The sequence below is a fragment of the Carcharodon carcharias genome, chromosome 21 (assembly GCF_017639515.1).
Source record: "Carcharodon carcharias isolate sCarCar2 chromosome 21, sCarCar2.pri, whole genome shotgun sequence".
In the NCBI taxonomy this organism is placed as follows: domain Eukaryota; kingdom Metazoa; phylum Chordata; class Chondrichthyes; order Lamniformes; family Lamnidae; genus Carcharodon; species Carcharodon carcharias.
The window spans coordinates 78,422,043-78,443,837 of NC_054487.1; the positions used below are offsets into that span (position 1 = coordinate 78,422,043).

Below are 21,795 nucleotides of genomic sequence, written 5' to 3' on the forward strand. Positions count from 1 at the left end.
ATCTAGATGAAGGAACTGAGGGCATCCTGGCTAAGTTTGCAGATGATACAAAGATAGGTGGAGGGACAGGTAGTATTGAGGAGGCTGCAAAAGGATTTGGACAGGTTAGGAGAATGGGCAAAGAAGTGGCAGATGGAATACAACGTGGGGAAGTGTGAGGTCATGCACTTTGGTAGGAAGAATAGAGGCATAGACTATTTTCTAAATGGGGAGAGAATTCAGAAGTTGGTGCACTAGGGAGTCCTAGTCCAGGATTCTCTTAAGATTAACTTGCAGGTTGAGTTGGTAGTTAGGAAGGCAAATGCAATGTTGGCATTTATTTCGAGAGGACTAGAATATAAAAGCAGGGGTGTGCTGCTGATGCTTTATAAGGCTCTGGTCAGACCACATTTAGAATATTGTGAGCAATTTTGGGTCCCGTATCTCAGGAAGGATGTGCTGGCCCTGGAGAGGGTCCAGAGGAGGTTCATGAGAACGATCCCAGGAATGAAAGGCTTAACATATGAGGAACGTTTGAGGACTCTGGGTTTATACTCAATGGAGTTTAGAAGGATGAGGGGGGATCTGATTGAAACTTACAGAATACTGAAAGGCCTGGATAGAGTGGACATGGGGAAGATGTTTCCATTAGTAGGAGAGACTAGGACCTGAGGGCATAGCCTCAGAGTAAAGGGAAGACCTTTTGGAACAGAGATGAGGAGAAACTTCTTTAGCCAGAGAGTGGTGAATCTATGGAAGGATGTGGAGGCCAGGTCATTGAGTGTATTTAAGACCGAGATAGATAGGTTTTTGATTGGTGAGGGGATCAAAGGTGGGAGAATGGGGTTGAGAAACTTATCAGCCATGATTGAATGGCAGAGCAGACTCGATGGGCCGAATGGCCTAATTTCTGCACCTATGGCTTATGGGACTTGAACTCAACCTTCTGACTCAGAACTGAGTGCTCCCAATGATAACCACAGGTGGTATAGTGAAAATACATTTCTAATCTTGCTTACTTTGTCAGAGGAAAAACATGTAGGGGTAGATTTTCTTCATTGAAGCATCAAATTGGGGAAAGATAGAGACTTCAGGCAACAGCAGCTCTTCAAATTTAGAAGTTTATCCCATTGTCTTTCAGGCATTGCTGTGTTTTAATGGTTTAAACATTGCATACTCTTGATTAAATGAATTAGTCTGAGCTTTTGAAATCTTTAGCAAACAAACCGTGGAGGTCATTGTAACCTAGCTTGTACAGACGGAGTCTGATGCAAATCACTCAGACTGCACACTTTGCGAGAGTCATCAAAAAAAGTCAGTGTGGGCGGAGGAGATCCAGAATTCTCACGTAAAAAGCTTTTGATTCTGGGGATCAACTGAAAACTTCAAAACAGAGATCAGTTGATTGTTAGGCAAGAGTATTATGGGTTATTGAACCAATTCAGGCAGGCCGAGTTAAGGTGCAGATCAGCCACAATCTAACAATGGTACAACAGGTTTGAGGAGCTGAATGGCCTTCTGTTATTATATTCTTCCCTAGGCTTCCAATTTACAGAGAGTTGAGACTTCAGGCCACCCACTAGTCAGAGCCTGAAAATACACTGATTAGTAAAATGGAACAGGATACAGACAAAGTTCTGTAACAACAGCAAGTAAAGGTTATGCACAGGAAGAGCGCATCTTCTAGAGGAGGACTGGATTGTTACTAGGGTTACCAGAAACAGCATCTCACTCACTTTTCATTGATATTTACTCCCACTTTCTCCAAACCGATATTTTTGGTGTTGGCATCCCTCCCAACTGCCAGTAACACCTGCAAAAACAAAACCAGCTTCATGAGAACACTCCAAGGCAAGCAACTATTTCCAGGGACTTGTCATTTACAAAGTCAAACACTGTTGCGAAAGTTTTCCACTAACTTTAAAAGCTTTTTTTTAGAACCTCAAGGGCATATTTTTCCACTGGAGTTTCACTTGACAGGGACAACCTGGGGCATCCAGGCATGAGTGGGACCCACTTTCTGATCATTAAAATGGAGGAACAGCCTTGGGGCCAACTACCCTCCAGACCCACACACCCAGATCTTTTAGGTTAAGCCAGTGGGGAAGAACGAATTAAGCTAGGTGGTGATTCACCATGAGCAGAAACGCTAGCACAGACTAGTTGGGCCAAATGGCCTTTTTTTGTGCTACATCTTTGTCGTACTTCCACCATCAACTCTTCCAGGCAAAGCTCAGTGCCAAGAGCACAAATGCATAAAATACTCTCCAGTAGTGATCTGTCCACAGTTTCGCCCTCACTTACTGTGTTATATTCCTCTTCCATTTTCCCAGATCCATCAGTAGATTGAGCTGTTACTTTCAACTTCCCTGGAGTTCCTGGTTCAATTTGTTCGATCTATTAAAAAAAGGAGAGGGAACAAGTTACACGTGTTGAAGTAGAATTTTTGTGCAGCTGTTTCACTGCATTTATAAATCACAATTATCATTTCAATGTTAAATTCTTAACTTTTACTGCTTAATGGCAAGTGTTAAGTTGTGATATCCTTATTTTTTTTAAAAATTCAGCTTGAAAAAGGGGAAAAAAAACAAACTTATGTTTTCAGGACATTCCAAAGTGCAAACGAAGTACTTTTTGAAGCACAGTCATCATTCATTGCAAAGACAAGGGCAGCAGACATATAGGAATGCTACTGCCTGGAAGTTCCCCTTCAAGCCACACACCATCCCGACTTGGAACTATCGCTGTTCCTTCACGGTCACTGGGTCAAAATCCTGGAACTCCCTCCCTAACTGCACTGTGAGTGTACCTTTTTGAAGCAGTCATTATTCATTAGAAATTAGGAAACATGGCAACCAATTTGCCCACAGCAAGCTCCTACAAACTGCAATGTGATGTTGACCTGACAGTTGTTTGAGTGATGTTAGATGAGGGATGAAATATTGGCCAGGACTCCGGGGAGGACTCCCCTGCCCCGCTTTGGAACAGCACCAGGGGATTTTTACATCTAACAGAAGGCAGATAGGCCTCTGCTCAACATCATTTGAAAGATGGCACCTCCAGCAGTGTAGCACTCCCTGGATTGTACACACATGTCTCTGGACAGGGTCTTTAATCTATAACCTTCTGACTCAGTGGCTAAAGTGCTAAAATTTGCAGGTTAAAAAATAAGTGTTCAAGCAACGTGTTCAGTTGGATGCATTTGGGGAGAAATTTAACCATTTAAGCTGACCAGATTCCTGATGCGCATTCTCTGTTGCAGCCAATGCATTTTCTAAATTAGAAATCAAATAAACACTAAATGAGATACAAATGGAGAGCCTTTTTAAACGCAGCATCCTCACCACTGCTCCAATTCCAGCACAGGCACACGAACACGATGCTTACCTTAGATGGTACAAACTGCCGAATGATTTTGACCCCATGGGACTCTAGGTAGTCTCCAACCAGGTTTGCCATTTGTTGGTCAAACCCCCGGAGCAGGATGGAGCGAACCATCACAGTCACATCCAGCCCCAGTCCCGCGAGAAACCCGGCGCACTCCAGGGCAACGTAGGAAGCTCCGACCACCAAGGTTTTCCCAGGACAGTAGGGGAGCGAGAATAGATCGTCACTAGAATTTGTATGAAAAACCAGAATGAATGAGGGGAACGTCCTTCACTGAGACTTTAAAGACTTGCATTTCTATAACACAAGCACCAGATGTCTGAAAGTGCTTTACAACAATGTACTTTTTGAAGTGCAGTCACCGTTGTAACGCATATAGGAAATGCAGCATCCAATTTGCACTAAGAACAATGTGATAACAGCCAGAAAATCCGTTTGGGATATTGATGGAGGGATAAATATTTGCCAGGACACCAGGGAGAACTCCCTTGCTCTTCCAATTCTGGAAGGAAAAGTCTCCAGCCTCAATTTTATGCCTTTCAATGATATTCCCTCATTCCTTCTAAAATGCCAGAATATTTAGACCTGGGGAATGGGATTGGAATGAGAGGTTTGCTCTATTTTGTAGTTTATTCCTAACAATTCAACTTTTGTTGTTCTGAACAAATTCATTATCTAACTTGAATTAAGCAACATGGCAAGGTAGTAATTTTTTTATTCCCCATATTCATGGGATGTGGGCATCACTGGCTAGGCCAGCATTCATTGCCCATCCTGAACTGCCCAGTGGTGGTGAGCTGCCTTCTTGAACCACTACAGTCCATATGCTGCAGATACGCCCACAGTGCTGTTAGGGAGTTCCAAGATTTTGACCCAGTGGCAGTGAAGGAACAGCAATATAGTTCCAAGTCAGGAAGGTGTGGGGCTTGGAGTGAGACTTCCAGGTGTGGCATTGCCATGTGTTTGCTGCCCTTGTTCTTCTAGATGGTAGTGGGTTTGGAAGGTGCTGTCAAAGAAACTTTGTTGAGTTGCTGCAGTGCATCTTGTAGATAGTACTCTGCTACCATTGAGTCAGTTGTGGGGGAGGAAGTGAATATTTCTGGTGGATGGGGTGCCAATCAATCGGGCTGCTTTGTCCTGGATGGTGCCAAGCTTCTTGTGTTGTGGGAGCTGCACTCATCCAGGTAAGGAATGTATTCCATCACACTCCTGACTTGTGCCTTGTAGATGGTGGACAGGCTTTGGGGAGTCAGGCAGCGAGTTCCCTATTGCAGGATTCCTAGCCTTGGATGTACTCTTGTAGCCACAGTATTTATATGGCTAGTCCAGTATCTGGTCAATGGTAACCCACAGAATGTTGATAGTGTGGATTCAGTGACTAATGCCATTAAACTGCAAAGGGAAATGGGGTACATTCTCTTGGAGATGACACTCAGTGGCAAGTAACATTTGTACCACACATCAGCCCAAGCCAGGAATACTGTCCAGGTCTTACTGCATATGGACATAGACTGCTTCAGTATCTGACGAGTCATGAATGGTGAACATCATCAAACATTCCCACTTGACCTTATGATGGAAGATCATTGATGAAACATCTGAAGATGGTTGAACCTACTATGCTGAGGAACTCCTGCAGTGATGCCCTGGGACAGATGACTCACCAACAACCACAACCATCTTCCTTTGTGTTACGTGTGACTAACCAGGAGGAGGAGAGCTTCCACCCACCACCGCCCTTCCCCAATTCCCGTCAACTCCAACTTTGCTTCTGCTTGATGCCACTGTCAAATACAGCCTTGATGTCAAGAGCAGTCACTCACCTCACCAGGTTCAGCTCTTTTGTCCATGTTTGGACTAAGCTTGTAATGAGATCAGAAGCCCAGAGCCCTGGCAAAACCTAAACTGAGTGTCAGGTTGTCAATGACACTTTCCATCACTTTGCAAATGAGAGTAGACTGATGGGATGGTAATTGGCTGGGTTGGTTTTGTTCTGCTTTGTGTACAGGACATACATGGCCAACTTCCACATTGTTGAGTAGATGCCTGTGTTGTAGCTGTACTGGAACAGCCTGGCTAGGGGCACTGCTATTGCCAGAATGTTGTCCAGAGCCCATTGCTGTATCCAATGACTTCAGCCATTTCTTGATATCATGTGGAGAACACCGAATTGGCTGACAACTGGCATCTGTGATGCTGAGGGCCTCTGTAGAGGCTCAGATGGATTATCCACACAGCACTTATCTTTTGTACTGATGTACTGGGCTCCCTCATCATTAAGGATGGGGATTTGTGAAGCCTCCTCCTCCAGTGAATTGTTTAATTGTCCACCACCATTCACGACTGGACGTGGCAGGACTGCGGAGCCAAGATCTGATCTGTACTTGTGGGATTGCTTAAATCTTGTTTATTGCATGATGCCTCTGCTGTTTGGCATCCAGTCTTGTTTTGTAGCTTCACTAGTTGACGACTGATTTAGGTATGCCTGATGCTGCTCCTGGCATGCCCTCCTGCACTTTAATTGAACCAGGGTTGAACCCCTGGCTTGATGGTAATGGTAGAGTGGGGGCTGTCTCAGGCCTTGAGATTAAATACAATGCAGCTGATGGTCCACAGCACCTCATGGATGCCCGGTCTGGAGTTGCTAGATCAGCCTGAAACTCATTTAACAGTGGTGGTACCACACCATGTGAAGACAGGATTGTGTTTCCACAAGGACTGCACGGTGGTCACTCTTACCAATACTGCCACGGACAGATGCATCTGCAACAAGTAGATTGATGAGGTCAAGCAGGATTTTCCCTCGTTGGTTCCCTCACCACCTGCTGAAAACCCAGTCTAGCAGCTACGTCCTTTAGGACTTGGGCAGTAGTGGTGCTGAGCCACTAGGTGATGGACATTGAAGTCCCCCACCCAGAGTACATTCTGTACCTTTGCTACTCTGTGCTTCCTCCAAGTGGCATTCAACATGGAGGAGTACCGATTCATCAGCTGAGGGAGGATGGTAGATGGTAGCCAGGAGGTTTCCTTGCCCATGTTTCAGCTGATGCTACGAGGATTCATGGGGTCCAGACTCAATGTTGAGGACTCACAGAGCAACTCCCTCCAACTGTATACCATGGTGCCACCACCCTTGGCGGGTTTGCCCTGTCAATGGGGACAGGACATACTCAGATGGTGCTGGGGGTGCCTGAGACTCATCTACAAGGTATGATTCTGAGTCTATGTCAGGTTGTTTGACTTGCCTGTGAGAAAGCTCTCCCAATTTTGGTGCAAGGCCCCAGGAGTCAGTAAAGAGGACATTGTAGGGTTGACAGAGCTGAGTGGTCCATCAGGTGTCATTCCTTTTATTACAATCGATTTGCCAGGCCGTTTCAGAGGTAGTTAAGAATCAACCACATTGCTGTAGGTCTGAAGTCACATGTAGGCCAGGCAAGTTCCTTCCCTAAAAAAGGGAATTAGTAAACCAGGTGGATTTTTACAACAATTGCGTCATGATCACCATTAGACCAGTTTTAAATTCCAGATTTATTAATTGAATTTAAATTCCACCAGCTGCCTTGGTGGGATTTGAACCCATGTCAGCAGATCATTAGCCTGGAGCTCTGGATTACTAGTCTCCTGACACTACCACCTTCCCAAATTTAATCTAACTTGATTGAAGGTGAAATAAATTAAATGATCAGATACTTTGAATTAAGAATATCAGATTTTATAATAACTGCTACAGGAAATGCAGTGTACATCAGCCCTTCAGTACAACACTCTAGTCTACACATCTCTGATTAAGCATCATCCATTTACTATAAACATAGTCCAGTGTTTGTACAACTCAGTAAATGCCAAGATGCAATACCCCTTCACTAGAACAGCCTCCTGTAAGAGTGATGAGAGTTGTAAATGCATCTTCCTCCAGTGTAGCATATACCATTACTATACGATTCTCTATTATAGAATGTTTCCTATGATGTAGTGCCTGAGTTAAGATCAGAGATGCTTTGACTTCTGAAGTGGTTAATCTGCTACTTTCAGACCTCTACAGCTGACATTAATCAAATTTATGCATTTTTAATATATGCTCTGTTTTTCATCTGGTGCTTTTACTCTCCCAACAGATTACACAGCTGCAGAGGAGGCTGGTTGAGACAAAGTGCTTATAGGCTCCAGACATCATGGTATGAGGCAGGATTCCCCCCGCCCACCCAAATAATGGAAATGGGCAGCATTTATTGCCCATCCTGAACTGCCCTCAATGAGGCAGTCAGCTGCTTTCTCAAAGTGGCTATTCCAGGGGCAGTTAAGAGTCAACCACTTGCTGTGGGTCTGGAGTCACACATGGGTCAGACCAGGTAAGGATGGCCGATTTGCTCCAGTCGAGTTTTTAAAATAATAATCTGCTGGTGTCCTAGTCGCTATTGATGCTGGCTTTTTATTCCAGCTTTTTGATGAATTGAATTCTCCAGTTGCCATGGTGCAATTTGAACCCAGGTCTCCAGATCAACAATCTAGGCCTCTAGGTTACCAGAGGAACATCCACCATGTTCCTGTACCCTGCTTGACGACATAGCTGATCTAATACTATGCATATATTCATATCTAAGTACTGAAAAGAATTTGTGTTTGAGATTTTAGGAGTACCTGGTGATGCAATGCTCCTTATCACCCGGAATTCCCAGGTACCGAGGCCTTTCTCCAGTGGCCAATATGAATGTTTCTGCAGTGTAAAATGTTTCTTTCCCTTTTTTATTTGTTGCCTTAAAACAAAAAGGAAAGTTAGTAGATTTGCTACAATCATACCTGGACTCCAGGGGTTAAGCAACAAGGAAAAGGTTAAACAAACGAGGGCTTATTTTCTGCAATTTAGAAGTTTAAGGGACGATTAAATCAAAAATTTTAAAATCTACAAAGGGGAGCATGATAGGGGTAAACGGCTTCTGCTGCTTGGGATTCCAGAAGTAGAAGGCACAGTCTACAAATTCAAACCCGCACACACATGCAGCAAGTGGTCATAGATTTACGATGATCAACTGTTGCAGAATCAAAGATTATCTAAAAAGGGATTAAGGGATATGGGGCAAAGGCAGGTCAGATCAGCCAAGATCGGAGAGAGAAAACAGGCTCAAGGGGCTAAATAACCTCCTCCTGTTCCTAGGTTTGTAACAGCTCATGACAAATGCTTCCTTCAACCAATCCCAGGTGGCTCACAAGGGTAAAGTCACCCTTAGGAGGTAGTTTCCATGGTGCTCAAAATGTGCTATTTTTGTTATTCAAGTTTCTGCTCATTGCATAATGCTAATAAATTTACATAAAATAAACCCTTCAAGAGCCAGCATAATAGAATGTAAATTGCTTTTTATTACATTAAAAATATTCATTGATGTATGTATACTTAAATGTTAACCTGGTGCAGGTTCATTAATACAGCTGAAAATGGGTTTATCACGAACATTTAGTCTTGCATGCCACCTGTGAATAATCACCTTCCAAATTAATGAAAGCAACTTAAAAACGTTTAATCAATTGATCTGAAACATTAACTGTTTCTCTCCACAGATGTCACCATACTGAGCATTCCCTGTTGTTATCCCAGAGTCTGTTTTTGATATATTATCTAGAGAGCTGTAGAGCTATTTACCATTAGCAAATTAATTTTAAAAATGTGTTTTAAAAACTTGGGCATGTTTTTTAAAAAAGTTAAGAGCCTTGCAGTCAGAGGAAGCACATCATGGTTCTTATTCCAATCTGGAGATACTGCCAGAACCTACTTCAAGTACAATTTTTATTTAAAAAAATGAGCATTAAAGATAATGGAGATTACTACTGCTGGGGCAGGATTATTAAAAAATGCATTATGGGGATGCCAATATTTCTTGCCCATCTTCAATTGTCCTCAATGACAGTGGAGAGCTGCCTTCTTGAAAACAACCAAGTGGCCTTTTTAGAGGCAGTTAAAGAGTCAACCACTTTGCTATGGTCAGGAGTCACATGTAGGCCAGGTAAGGATGGCAGATTTCCTTCAACTGGGTTTTTAAAAAATGATAACTCACTATTTTGTCACTATCGTTGCTGGCTTTTCATCCCAGATTTTCAATTAATTGAATTCCCAGTTACCATGGTTGGGCTCGAACTCAGATTTAAAATCCTTGACACTGGTTTTAGCCAGATTGTGCCCATTCTCAGATTAGCAGCAACTCTGGGCCATCTCAGAATGAAGGTTCAATTCCTTCTGTGTCTGGTCTGGGGAGGTGGAATGAGAGCTGCAATTAGCTACAGCATCCCAGTGTTAGGGAAATTTGCATTTATATATGGTGCTCATGACCTCAGGATGCCCCAAGTGCTTTACAATCAACTTCCGATGTTTAGTTCACTGTTTTAACATCAGATATGCTGTAGTAAATTTTATGCACAGCAAAGTTCAAGGGTGTAACATCAGATATGCTGTAGTCAATTTTATGCACAGCAAAGTTCAAGGGTGTTGGATGAAGAATATTGGCCAAGGCACTGGGGAGGACTACCCTGCCCTTCTTTCAAGGGTGCCAGATGATATTTACCTCCACCCAACAGGGCAAATGAGACCTTGATTCAATGTCTCACTTCAAAGGCAACAGTGAAGCACTGCTTCACTGGAGTGTCAGCCTGGATGATGTGCTCAAGTCTCTACTGTTCAAAACTGGGGCTGTTGAAAAAAAATCAAGAGTTCTGTTGTGGAGCCAAGAGCAACAACTCATGCCCTCCAAACCACTCCCATTGCCACTCTACCCCCTCTTCCCCTTAGTGGGGCTTTTGGGCATGGATAGCTGCCAGCAAGACAGCCAGCCAGCCATTGCTCAAATGGTGAGAGCAGCTCGAGGAGGCACCAGTACCTCACCCAATTAATGGGGCCCAATGCTGGACCTCTGCTTGGGTGTACATTATGGACACATTAGGACGTTGATAAGTTTCTACCAGAGGATCAATGAGGTCAGGAAATTTGAGGGTGGAGAAAATAAATCAAGCTACCAACCTAATGGGAGTTGATACAAGACTGAAAATTGATCTATATGGCATCAATGATGTTTGTAAATCAAGGGCTCAGAATGTCAAATAATGGAGTTAAACTTTAAAATTCAACTGGTTCACTCAAACAAGAGGAGGAATTATTGTGATTGGGGAATTCCGAGTGAAGAAAAGTACTGGCAGTGAGTACAGGTTCAGACCCACCAACCAAGTTAGTTCCTAGTAGCTGAGGAACTGCAGCTTCCCAGCCACATAACCGAGTGTCTGCCCACAGGATTAGTCCTTCCTTCACACTCGCTACAGCCTCATAATAAATCTGAGAGAGAAGGTGCAAAGCAAAAATCAGCCTAAGAAGGATTAGTCCCTGCCAAACCTGTGACTTCTACCACCTAGCAGAACACATCACATGGGCACCTGCAAGTTCCCCTCCAAGCCACACATCCTGGCTTGGAACGATATCACCATTCTTTCACAGTTGCTGAATCAAAATCCTGGAACTCCCTCCCTAGCAGCACCATGCATTTAGCTACACCACATGGATGCCAGTAGTTCAAGGCAGCAGCTCATCATCTTCAAGTGTAGTTAGGGGTGGGCAATAATGTTGGATTTGCCAAATGAGTACAAAAAGTACAAAGAAGAGCATGTTGATGAAAAGGGGCTTCACTGAACAATGTGCTACATAGATCAGGGTTGGAATTATGGTGAAGCTTCTCCCATGGTGCTGTCAAATGGGGAGGTCCTGGATTTTGATCTAGTGAGTAAAGAATGACAATACATGTCCAAGTCAAGATGGAGTTGGGGAAATAGATAATGGTGTGCTTATTCATCTGCTGCCCTTGCCCATCTAGATGGGCTGTGGGTTGCAAGATGCTACCAATGAACCCTTGGTGAGTTTCTCCAGTGGTACAGTGCACTGCTGGACATTGGAGACATCTTACTTGAATTTAAATTTCCAGCTGGCTTCATTAGTTACATTCACCAGCACTACCTTAGAAATAACTCATGGAGCAGATACCTTGATCTTGTGAGGTCCAACAAATTCTCCATAAGCATTCACATAGGTAACACCTTTGTCTCTTAAAGCAACTCTGTAGCCCCAGTTCAAGGAGCCTATGTAATCCTTAACCGCATCTTTCATAGTTGTCCAGTCATGACTAACTGTAGAGAAAACAAATGTTATTTGGTAGGTAGAATTTTTTTTTGGTTCTTAACCTTTATGGAGGGGAAAAAACTATGTTTTTTTTTAAAAAAGACAGTAAATACAATATTTATACAATACAACAAGCCATGGGCCAGAGGTTTGCACCAGGTCTACAGATCAAAGAATTGGAGAGAGGTTCATGGTGCTCCCAATTTTTCCCAAACATAAAACCTCAACCATTATGCATTAGCATCAAGAAAAATAAAACTCATTTGGTACCTAGAATTGGTAAATATACTGCTAAACACAGGTGTAGGTGTGTCATTGAAGATCCAATTAACTAGAATTTCAACGGCAAAGTCATATTGCTATGATTGGAAAGTTTGAAAGACCATGGTCACCTATGCCACTCAGCATGGCACTTAGACAATGAGGTTTGGAGCAATAGACTGGGTAACTGGTCCCCTGTCCTTCTACCCCATGCTTGTTTAAGATGGAGCTCTGCTCCAGTGCCATTTAGCTTAGAATACAGCTGAACCTCAGACTGAAGCAGAGATGGAGGCACACTGCACAGCTAACTGCCTTCACTTTGACACAGAGATCCCTAATATTACAAGGTAATTTTGTATGATTTGCCCAATTTCAGCTCATCCAACAAGGCCCTATAATTCCAAAGCCCTCCTTCTCACAGCATGCAATTATTTTAGGGTTCCTTCCCCTCTATTCCTCTAACTCTTAAATCTATTCCACGTGTTTACCTCTATGAAATAGCCCCCAAATTTGCCTTTTATTAGTTCAAACCAGAAGTTTTAATCTTGGAATTCGGCTCAAAACTCTAACCTGAGTTTATCCAGCCTTCCCAAGAGAAATGCAATCAATCCTGGCAATGGTCACTCTTTCCTACACTCCAGGGCTTAAGGTGCCGTTACCAGGGAGTTATATGGTTTAAAGCACAAGTTAGTCTTCTGTCTTGGCTATACACTGCACTTGCATTTTTAATTGCAGATCTAGTGGCTGCATAGTTTGAACATCATATTACAAAACCTTTAAATCTCTTAACACCATTCAAACCATTGCTGGGGACATTTAAGTTTCTTCCTCAAATTTAAGAATTTAAATATTCTTCCTCAAATGATGAATTTTTCATTTATCCATTTTAAGCTCTGCGTGCCACTGTTTCACATTTGCTATTCAATCATTCTGTTACTCCCAAGCGTCCCCCTCAGATTCAACCACTCCTGTTCACTTGGCAAAGTCAATGAGCTTGCATTGGGTTTCTGAGCCTAAACCTTTTATGTAAACTTGAAGCAGGAGGAAGTCCATCATGGATCCTTGGTGCTCCTCAATTCCAACTAGTAACTTTCTTCCTACACTTCCAGTCAATTTCTTGTCCATTTCCAAAATTTTACCTCAACCTCACGACTTGAGTTTGATCAAACTCTCAGAACACTGTCGAGTGCTCTTTCAAAATCTGAATGCACAACATTATAGCCTCCCACAGTCAACGGTCAATGCCACTTCCTCTGAAAAGCTTTCACAGAATCACAATCAGCCCATCATGCCTGTGCTAGTCCTTTGAAGGAATAATCCAATTCCCTGTTCCTTCCCCATAGCCTTGCAAACCTTAAATTTCTTCAGTCACCTGCCCACTTGCCAGAGGAAATCAGTTTCTCATTTAGTTTCTCAAAGCCCCTCAAAAATTTTGAGCACCTCCATTAAGTCTCCCTTCAACCTTCTGTGCTCCAAAAGCAGCAATCAGCTTCAATAACCTCTCCACATATTGAAGCCCCCTTATTCCAGGCACCGCGTTGGCAAATTTCCTCTGCTCCCCCATCCCACCACAAGACAAAAACTGTTTTCAATCTTAACACAAGAATAACTTAAGTTCATTAATTTATTTTCCCAAAAACCAGAGAGAAATGATGTGAATTCTAGATCTATGAAGGATAAGCATTTCATTACCACTAATTAGCAGTGTCTATTGGATTGGACCAATTTGAAGTAACAGCACATTTATATAGACTTTGGTGTTTTACAGGAGCATTATCGAATAGAATTTGACAGAGCCACCAAAGGAAATCATCAAAATTTGGTCAAGGAAGTGGGTTTTACAGCGGGGGGGAGGTTTTCAGCAGATGAGCCATGACAAGGGTAGAGACAGATAGCTTTACTAAAGGTGGAAACTTGCCTTCTTGATAACAATGAGATTGGATGCATGATTAAAACAAGTGAAATATCGTAATACTGCAATCTCTCATCCATATCTGTTTTACAAACCTTGTTCATCAAACATCCAGCCAAACTTCCTGGCATCCTGTAGACTTTGGTGTAGACTTGCAGCTTGATGCATCAGCTTTTTTGGGATACAACCCACATTGACACATGTCCCTCCAAGACCTGATAGTGAAAAAAAATACACAATACTGTAAACTTTCCTTTTCTTTAAAAAAAAAAAATCGGGATTTCACAAACCTTCCTTATTTAAATATTGCCAAAACACCCAACTCCAGGTAAAATTTGGAAGAAATATCTGGGCTGATTCAACCTCACCAGTTGGAAGTGAGATCAAAAAACAAACCGGGGTAATTTTATACAAACGTATGAATTAGGAGCAGTAGTAGACCACTCAGCCCCTCAAGCCTGCTCTGCCATTCAATTAAGATCATGGCTGATTTGATTGTAACCACCATATGGATTCAGGCTGCTAGCAGTGAGTCTTACCCAGCAGCAGTGTGAATCAAAATTAAGCACACACATTGCCTGCTATTTTAGAATCGTAGTAAGGAGGCCATTTGGCCCACTGTACATATGCATGCTCTTAGAAAGTTATTTAATTAGTCACACCCTTCCTGCTCAGAGGGCAAGAAACATGTTGCTATGGAAACAATATTTCAGGTTGTCACAAAACTATTATTTTTCATAATATTATTGTAGGCTTATGGGTGCAAGCGTGGGTGGTTCTGCGTGACTGATTTAGTTAGACTAGAGATGCTTAGGCTACAAGATTGAAATTATCAAGAGAGCTAGGTGCAAAGCAGACTTTTGAAATGGAGATGGATAAGCTAGGTTGAGGGTTCCTAGACGAGGTGTGAGTGAAATTTACATTTTTAGATAAATGAAAGGGTTGTTTGATTTTCAAAGGGATGACACAATGTTTAACTAAAAAAAGCTAAGTGAGGCAAAACCATACATTTTTCCCTGAAAGTGGTGACCACAATGACAACATGAAAGATTTTTATATTATGGGGAAAGTAAATTTCCATAGACATGTAGAATAATGGGAGTTTCCACAATAAAGAGAGAAACAAAGAAGGGTGGAAGGATAGGGGGTGGAGTTGGCAGTGTAAAATCTTGATAGGTAACACCATGTGACAGATGTGGAAGAAGCCCTTGCCACTCTAGTTACTGAAGTGGCATTTCTCCAAAGTTGTGTTAAAAGCCTTTGGAATTTCACTGCCAAGTGGGTGTTCTGGTAACCTTGCTGGATAGCTTATTTAAATTTAAAATTTATGTTGGACTGTTGCCTTAAAAGGGGGTGTGTAATTGGGAGTTAGGTTAATTAAGAATTTTTGAATTTGTTATAATATCAAGTAACTAATCTAGCGTTTAAATTCTTATATGTTTGAATTTAATTTTTAAAATCACTAAAGGTGTTAGTGGATTCATTACTTCTGAATTCAGTGAACAAATCTTTGTAATAAATACAAATTGCAAAACCATTGTAATAGCATGGTCAAGTTTCCCTTATGGGTTTGGTCTGCCTGGCACATATTACCTGCCACACAATAACCAGTGAGTAAGTGGAACAAACTCAGAGGGACAGTGGAAGGAGTTACTATGGCTTCATTCTAATGCAAATTAGATTTTGTCCAGAAAATAACATTTTGGGATACTGGTCAACTGTTTTGGGGCATTGCATGTGGTGAGTGTGGCAGGCTTGGAACCCGAGGGCAGCATTTTCTGTTCAGCATGAGGGGGCAGGCACCGCACGCCAATGTGTAAAATGACGTGCGGTGATGTTGGGCATGCGTCCTGATGTCACTGCGCGTCATTCTGACCCTCCATTTAGTGGGCACATGCTGGAGGCAGCTGCGCGCCCGAACTGTCAAAGTCCTGTTAAGGCCATTAAGGCGATCGACTCCACACCTAGCCACACCCAACCGATGGGGAGAAAATTCCCCCCCAGGGTTCCAAGGTTGGGGCCTTTCTTAGCCTCTTGTTGCCTAGCATACAGGAAAGTGGAGTCGAGGCGACAACCAAAGTAGGCCATGATCTAAATGGCAGCGTGGGCATGAGCAGCCAAGAGGCCTCCGCTGCTCCTAATTCATGTGTGCATGTGATTATGTAGTGCTAACTTCACTGGACTAATAATCCAGAATGCTCTGGGGTCATGGGTTCAAATCCCACTGTGGCAGCTCCTGGAATTTAAATTAATTAACAAACCTGGAATTGAAAAGGTAGTTATGGTCATCATTACTGAGACTATCACTGATTGTTGTAAAAACCCATCTAGCATACCAGTGCCCTCTAGAGAAGGAATCCTGCTATTGTTACCCAGTCTGGCCTATATGTGAGTAACTGCCCTTTGGAATAGCATAACAAGCCACTGAGTTCAAGGGCACTTAGGGATGGGCAATAAATGCTGGCCTCATCGGAAATGCCCACATCCCAAAGAATAAATTTAAAAATTGATTGCCATGAATGGTAAACAACTCCATAGTCATCATGTAACAATCAGGATAGTAGTTGGCAAACTCAATGGGCCTCTGTTTTATGGTTCAGCAATTTCCATGTTCTTAAAATCAGAGGGAATTAATTAGTTTGAATGTTCGGCAAAATGCTAAAGAAACCATGTGCAAAAGGAAAGGCCCTCGCCAAGTCCCTGAAAATCCATTAAAAATATAGTTTCTTGGGTGAAAAGATATAGGAAAGCATTATTAAACATTTACCCCATGTAGTCCCGAGAGGTGTGGGCGTAACATAATCCAAGACCAGTACTTTCTTCCCATATTTGGCAGCTTCCTGTGAAATAATGAGAGCAATGTACATAAGATGTAACCATGTATCAAAACCAAAATCCACTTTTCAGTGCATGAAGAACATAATAGGAGCTAGAGTGGATCACTTGGTTTTTCATGCCTGCTCCACCATTCATGATCATAGATTATCTTCAACACCAACTTCCCACACTGTCCCCATAATTGAAATATTCACTCCTCCTCTGCCTTAAATGTACTCACCAACTGAGCATCCACAGCCCTCCTGGGTAGAGGATCGCAAAGATTCACAGCCTTCTCATCCCAGTCCTAAATGGCTAACCCCTTACTCTGACCCTATGATCTAGATTTCCCCCACCAGGAGAAACATTTACTCAGCATCAGGCCAAGTCAACTTGGTTTTGTGAAAGGCAGATCATGTTTGACCAATGTTTTGGAGTTCTACACGCATACAAAAAAGGGGAACCAGTGGAATGTATTGTAATTAGATTTCCAGAAGGCATTTGATAAGGTGCCACCTCAAAGGTTATTGCAGAAAATAAAAGCTCACGGTGTAGAGGGTAACATACTGGCATGGATAGAAGATTGGCTGGCAAACAGGAAGCAGAGTTGGCATAAATGGGTCTTTTTCTGTTCAGCAGGATGTAACGAGCAGTGTAACAGGGGTCAGCGCTGGGACCTCAACATTTTACAATTATACGAATGACTTGAATGAAGGGACCGAAGATATGGTTGTTAAATTTGCTAGTGACAAAGATAGGAAAGTAAGTGAAAGAGTAGAAGGAGGCTACAAAGGGACATAGATAGGTTAGGTGAGCAGGCAAAGATTTGGCAAATGGTGCAAATGTGGGAAACTGTGGAATTGTGCACTTTGGCAGCAAGAATCAAAAAAAACCCAGCATATTATCCAAATAGAGATTGCAGAGCTCAGCACTGGGACACCCAGATCCCTCTGCATGAATCACAAAAGGGTAGTATGCAGGTACAGCAAGTAATTAGAAAAGTTAATTAAATATTATTTATTACAAGGGAACTTGAATATAAAAGTATAGAAGTTATGCTTCAGTTATTTGGGTATTGGTGAGGCCACCTCTGGAGTACTGTGTACAGTATTGGTCACCTTATTTAAGGAAGGACATAAAGGTACTGGAAACAGTTCAGAGGAGTTTACCAGACTAACACCTGGAGTGGGTGGGCTGTCTGATGAGGAATGGTTGGACAGGTTAGGCTTGTATCCAATGGAGTTTAGAAGAGTAAGAGGTGACTTGATTGAAGCCTTTAAGATCTTGACAGAGTGGTTGTGGAGAGGATGTTTCCTCTTGTGGGAGAATCTAGAACTAGGAAGTCACTATTTAAAAATAATGGGGTCACCCATTTAAGACAGACGAATAGAATTCCCCCCCTCCAAGGATTGCAAGTCTGAACTCGTCCTCAAAAGGTGGTGGAAACAGAGTCTTTAAATATTTTTACAGCAAAGTAGACAGATTCTTGATAACCTTTCACCTCCTTATTTATTGGGCATAGGTGGGAATGTTGAGTTGAAGTTAAAATCAGATCAGCCATGGTCTTATTGAATGGTGCAGCAGACTCAAAGGTCCAAGTACCCCAGTCCTGCTCCCAATGCACATGTCTGAATATATGCAATATCTTCTTTGTTGCATGCCCTCCAGAAGTATGTCCTCCCTTAGCTAAGATGTTGCAAAACTACATAGTTCTCTAGGTGTGGCCCCACCAATGCTTAGTAAAATAGCAAGACCACTCCCTCAGTGTCAACCTAGATTTTGAGCTCACCTTCTCTAGAATGGCAGGGGGGGGGGGCAGGGGGGGGAATTGAACCCACACTTTATGACTCAGTTAAGCATAGGACCAACTAAAGCACCTGGAACATGGTATAGGTTTTACTTCAGGATTTCCAGCTCAATTTCTTCAAGAACTACACCTTCATAGTACTTAAGGACATGAAGAATAACTGATTTATTTAACATTTACTTACTGGGTGTAAGGAGGGAAATATGGGGCAAACAAACAGAAAACATGTTAGTCTTACAGAAACTAAGCCATTGGTCAGTAAGAGTTAAAATAAACTGACAAAAAAGCCAAAGGAGAGGACAAGAGGAGATCGAGGTAACATAAAAATGCAGCAAATTATGATGTAGAATGCACTGCCTAAAAGGACAGAGGAAGCAAATTCAATAGCAACTTCAAAAAGAAATCAGATGAATATATTTGATGTGGGAGACGTTTGTAGGGGCAAGAGTAGGCCTAATTGAATAGCTCTTCGAGAGTCACCAAGGACATGACGGGCTGAATGCACCCCCCCACCCCCCCCCCCCCCACCCCCCCTCCCCCCGGTGCTAGGTGTAAATCTTTGATCTGAAACTTGCTCTACATAAAAAGAAAAGGTCATTTAAAATCAATGCTAATGTGTTGGGCACAGACACAGTTGAGGATGGATTCAGTATCCTGGCTTAACAGTGGCTGAAGCCATCGCTCTGCTGGTGTGGGATTCAGTGCAAGGAGCTGGCTGGCCTTAACAGAAGCTGCAAGGCCACCTTGTGACTGTCATTATCATATACTACGTGTGGCACTGTCACCGAGGGCATGGGAGAAAGGAACCCACTGGACATCAAAAGTGGGCAGCTTTGCTCTGCCGGGACACAACCTCTCCAGAGAATCAGGTGTAGGCTTCATGCTACATTCTGCTTGTTTCTAGCTTCACTGTCCAGGGCAGTCATTGAGCAGGTGTGTCATTGGAATAAAAAACACAAAACAAGCAGAATCAGGAGAAAATGAAGCCTAAAGGTTTGATTCACTGCAAAATGCATTGGAAGGGAGGCAAAATTCAACTTATGGATGGGAAGCAACCACTTCCATTTATATGACACCTTTACCAGGTAAAAAGATCCCAATGGTTCCCAGGAACATTAACAAAATTTGACACATGACACAATGAGATCTCTGAACAAATTTTTGCCCATTGTCCTATAAGCTAGGTTTGATTTTAAAAAAAGTGTCTTAAAAGATGAAAAGTAGAGAGGAAATTCCACGGCTTAGGCCTAGGCAATGGACAGCATAGGCAATGGTGGAGCAATTAAAATCAGGGAGGCACAAGAATTAGACAAGCATAGAAATCTGAGGGTTGTACAAGAATCTTTAAAATCAAGGCAGCAGGCAATATAGCTCAGGGACATGATAAACTTGCACCTAGTCCATGACACAAGCAGGGTTTGTATGACCGGAGGATGGACAATGGAGGCTGGCCAGAGCTCTGAAATAGACAAGTCTAAGGGGTGTATCTACCACCAGTTACTCACCAATCCCCCCACTCCATTTGTCCCCATTGAAGTCAATGGCACTAAATGTTATGTGAGACATAACAGGTGCCAGACGAGATACTACCCATTGTGTTCTGGCCCCAAGAGGAGTTTCACTCCCATGGAGGACTCAAAAATTGTGTAATAATACTTTTGCCCAGATGCAAAAAAAAAAGAATGGATTCACAATGCTGAAAAATATTTAATTTCATGATACATTTAAAAATTCAATTCTCAAAATATATGCAAGATTAATGGGGAAAAACCTGGGGTTTGAGAAACTGGTAAACACCCCTAAAATAACTACCAAAGGATGTTCCATGTTTATTTAAAGGCGTTATAAAGGCACGAAAACAAAAAATATTGTGGTCTTCTTTTAGCTTTGGAGCAAGGTCAGTAAGTCTGGTAAGATTGCAGTTAGTCCCATTCGACAAATTATTCATACTATTTTCCAGAACAAAGAAAGGTTGAAAAGCAACATGTAAAGGGAAGATTTTAAAGTATCCATATACTTTTCAGATAAAAGAAAGGGACAGATTTGGGAAGGTAAAGTTAATTAGTTTGGATCTTTATTTGGGGCTATGAAGGGGTGCCATGTTGCTATGGGGATAGGTTTCATGGTGATAACCTTTTCTGTTGGCTTATCTGTGCATTATCTCAAGGGCAAGTCTGTATCTGGAGCTGTAACAATTTGGAACCAGGCACAGAGCTAGGAGCTGGAGACCACCAAGCAAGACAACGGTGTAGCCTATGCTCACACAGGTGTCTAAAATCCTGAGGTGCTTAAGGAGAGTTGGAGGGTCACCTAGCCAAATGCTGGTGGAAGGACCCCAAAAAATCTCATACCTCAGGAGTAGCAGGAACACTGAGGTATGTGAATCGCTGATAGCTGTGGCACATCTTTGTTTGGCCCCAGGAGAAGTGAATTGAAGGAACCCTCAAGATCCTGTAACATATTAGGGAACTCTTGGGTGGAAACATCAGTAGAATGGGAGAGAGGCCCATTGACACTTTTCGGGTTTAAAGAATAAGCGTTTATGAACGTTAATTGTGCTTACTTTGCTTAATTCTTGTACAATAAAATGTTTTAAAACATGAAACCTTGTGGCATAATTCGGGTTAGTAACTTTAAAAAACCCAAGCTCAGCTAATGGTCTCCCTTGAGATCACAGCAACACAAAGTTATTTTTAAAAATGTTTCAATATTTAGCTGCCCTGAACAATTTTGGTTTAAAGTGTTATATCCTACTCAGAGATATTGTGATAGTCCATGAATAACTTCCTTCTAGTCATTTTTTAAACCCACAAGCCCAGTGATTCCTGTGCATGAAAGACAATGCAGAATCATTCACTTCAATTCTAAACCCTGTATAGTCAGACATCTCGTTCACTTTCACACAAAGCACTGTAAAATATGCTGTGAGCTCTGCGGTTATTTCTACATTACTTCTGCACAGTACCGTACCTTGGAAGCAGCAAGTCCCCCAGAGCCTCCTCCAATGACGATCAGATCATAGTCATAGGGTCCCTTTATTTCATTGGCTTCATTCATCGCCAGTCAATTTCCAAGCTTGTTGCCTTCGTGAACCTTCAGGAAGGAAGGAAGTTAGTTAATACATTCGCCCTCACCACAGGAATCAATTTCTCCTTATTTACTTTATTTTAGAAAAATTGAGGGCTTTGATGATGCAAACATCAAAATTAAAGGTGCATTTGCTGTCTGAAAAATGGTTTCCTCCTTCCTGCCAATGCTAAACTTGTACAGAACAACTCCAGAGTTAACCCAACTCAGGAGTGAGGGTCCCTCCCCCCAGCACGATGTCCTTCCAATTTGATCAAGGGAGATGCGGAGTTAGGCTGCGCTTATATTTTACTAGCAGTATGAAGCAGCAAATGTAGTACTCAAGTGTAAAAATAATAACTTTGTGGAAAATAAGTTGAAAACCTAGAGGAAAATACAACAGGAATTATTTAACTGAGG

At 42.3% G+C, this 21,795-nt stretch overlaps 1 protein-coding gene across 9 annotated transcripts in view; it reads right to left on the minus strand.

The window, feature by feature from the left end:
• The window catches only part of LOC121293012 (thioredoxin reductase 1, cytoplasmic-like), a 46,432-nt gene that overhangs the window by 10,636 nt on the left and 14,001 nt on the right, over positions 1–21,795 (minus strand). For all 9 annotated transcript variants that reach the window (XM_041215574.1, XM_041215573.1, XM_041215566.1 and 6 more), the window contains 8 exons: positions 21,280–21,402; positions 16,453–16,525; positions 13,781–13,900; positions 11,378–11,520; positions 8,005–8,120; positions 3,367–3,592; positions 2,284–2,376; positions 1,716–1,792 (listed from right to left, as the gene is read on the minus strand). In XM_041215574.1, the coding sequence (XP_041071508.1) occupies positions 1,716–1,792; positions 2,284–2,376; positions 3,367–3,592; positions 8,005–8,120; positions 11,378–11,520; positions 13,781–13,900; positions 16,453–16,525; positions 21,280–21,366 (935 nt within the window). In that variant the 5' untranslated portion in view covers positions 21,367–21,402. The remainder of the gene's footprint in view (positions 1–1,715; positions 1,793–2,283; positions 2,377–3,366; positions 3,593–8,004; positions 8,121–11,377; positions 11,521–13,780; positions 13,901–16,452; positions 16,526–21,279; positions 21,403–21,795) is intronic.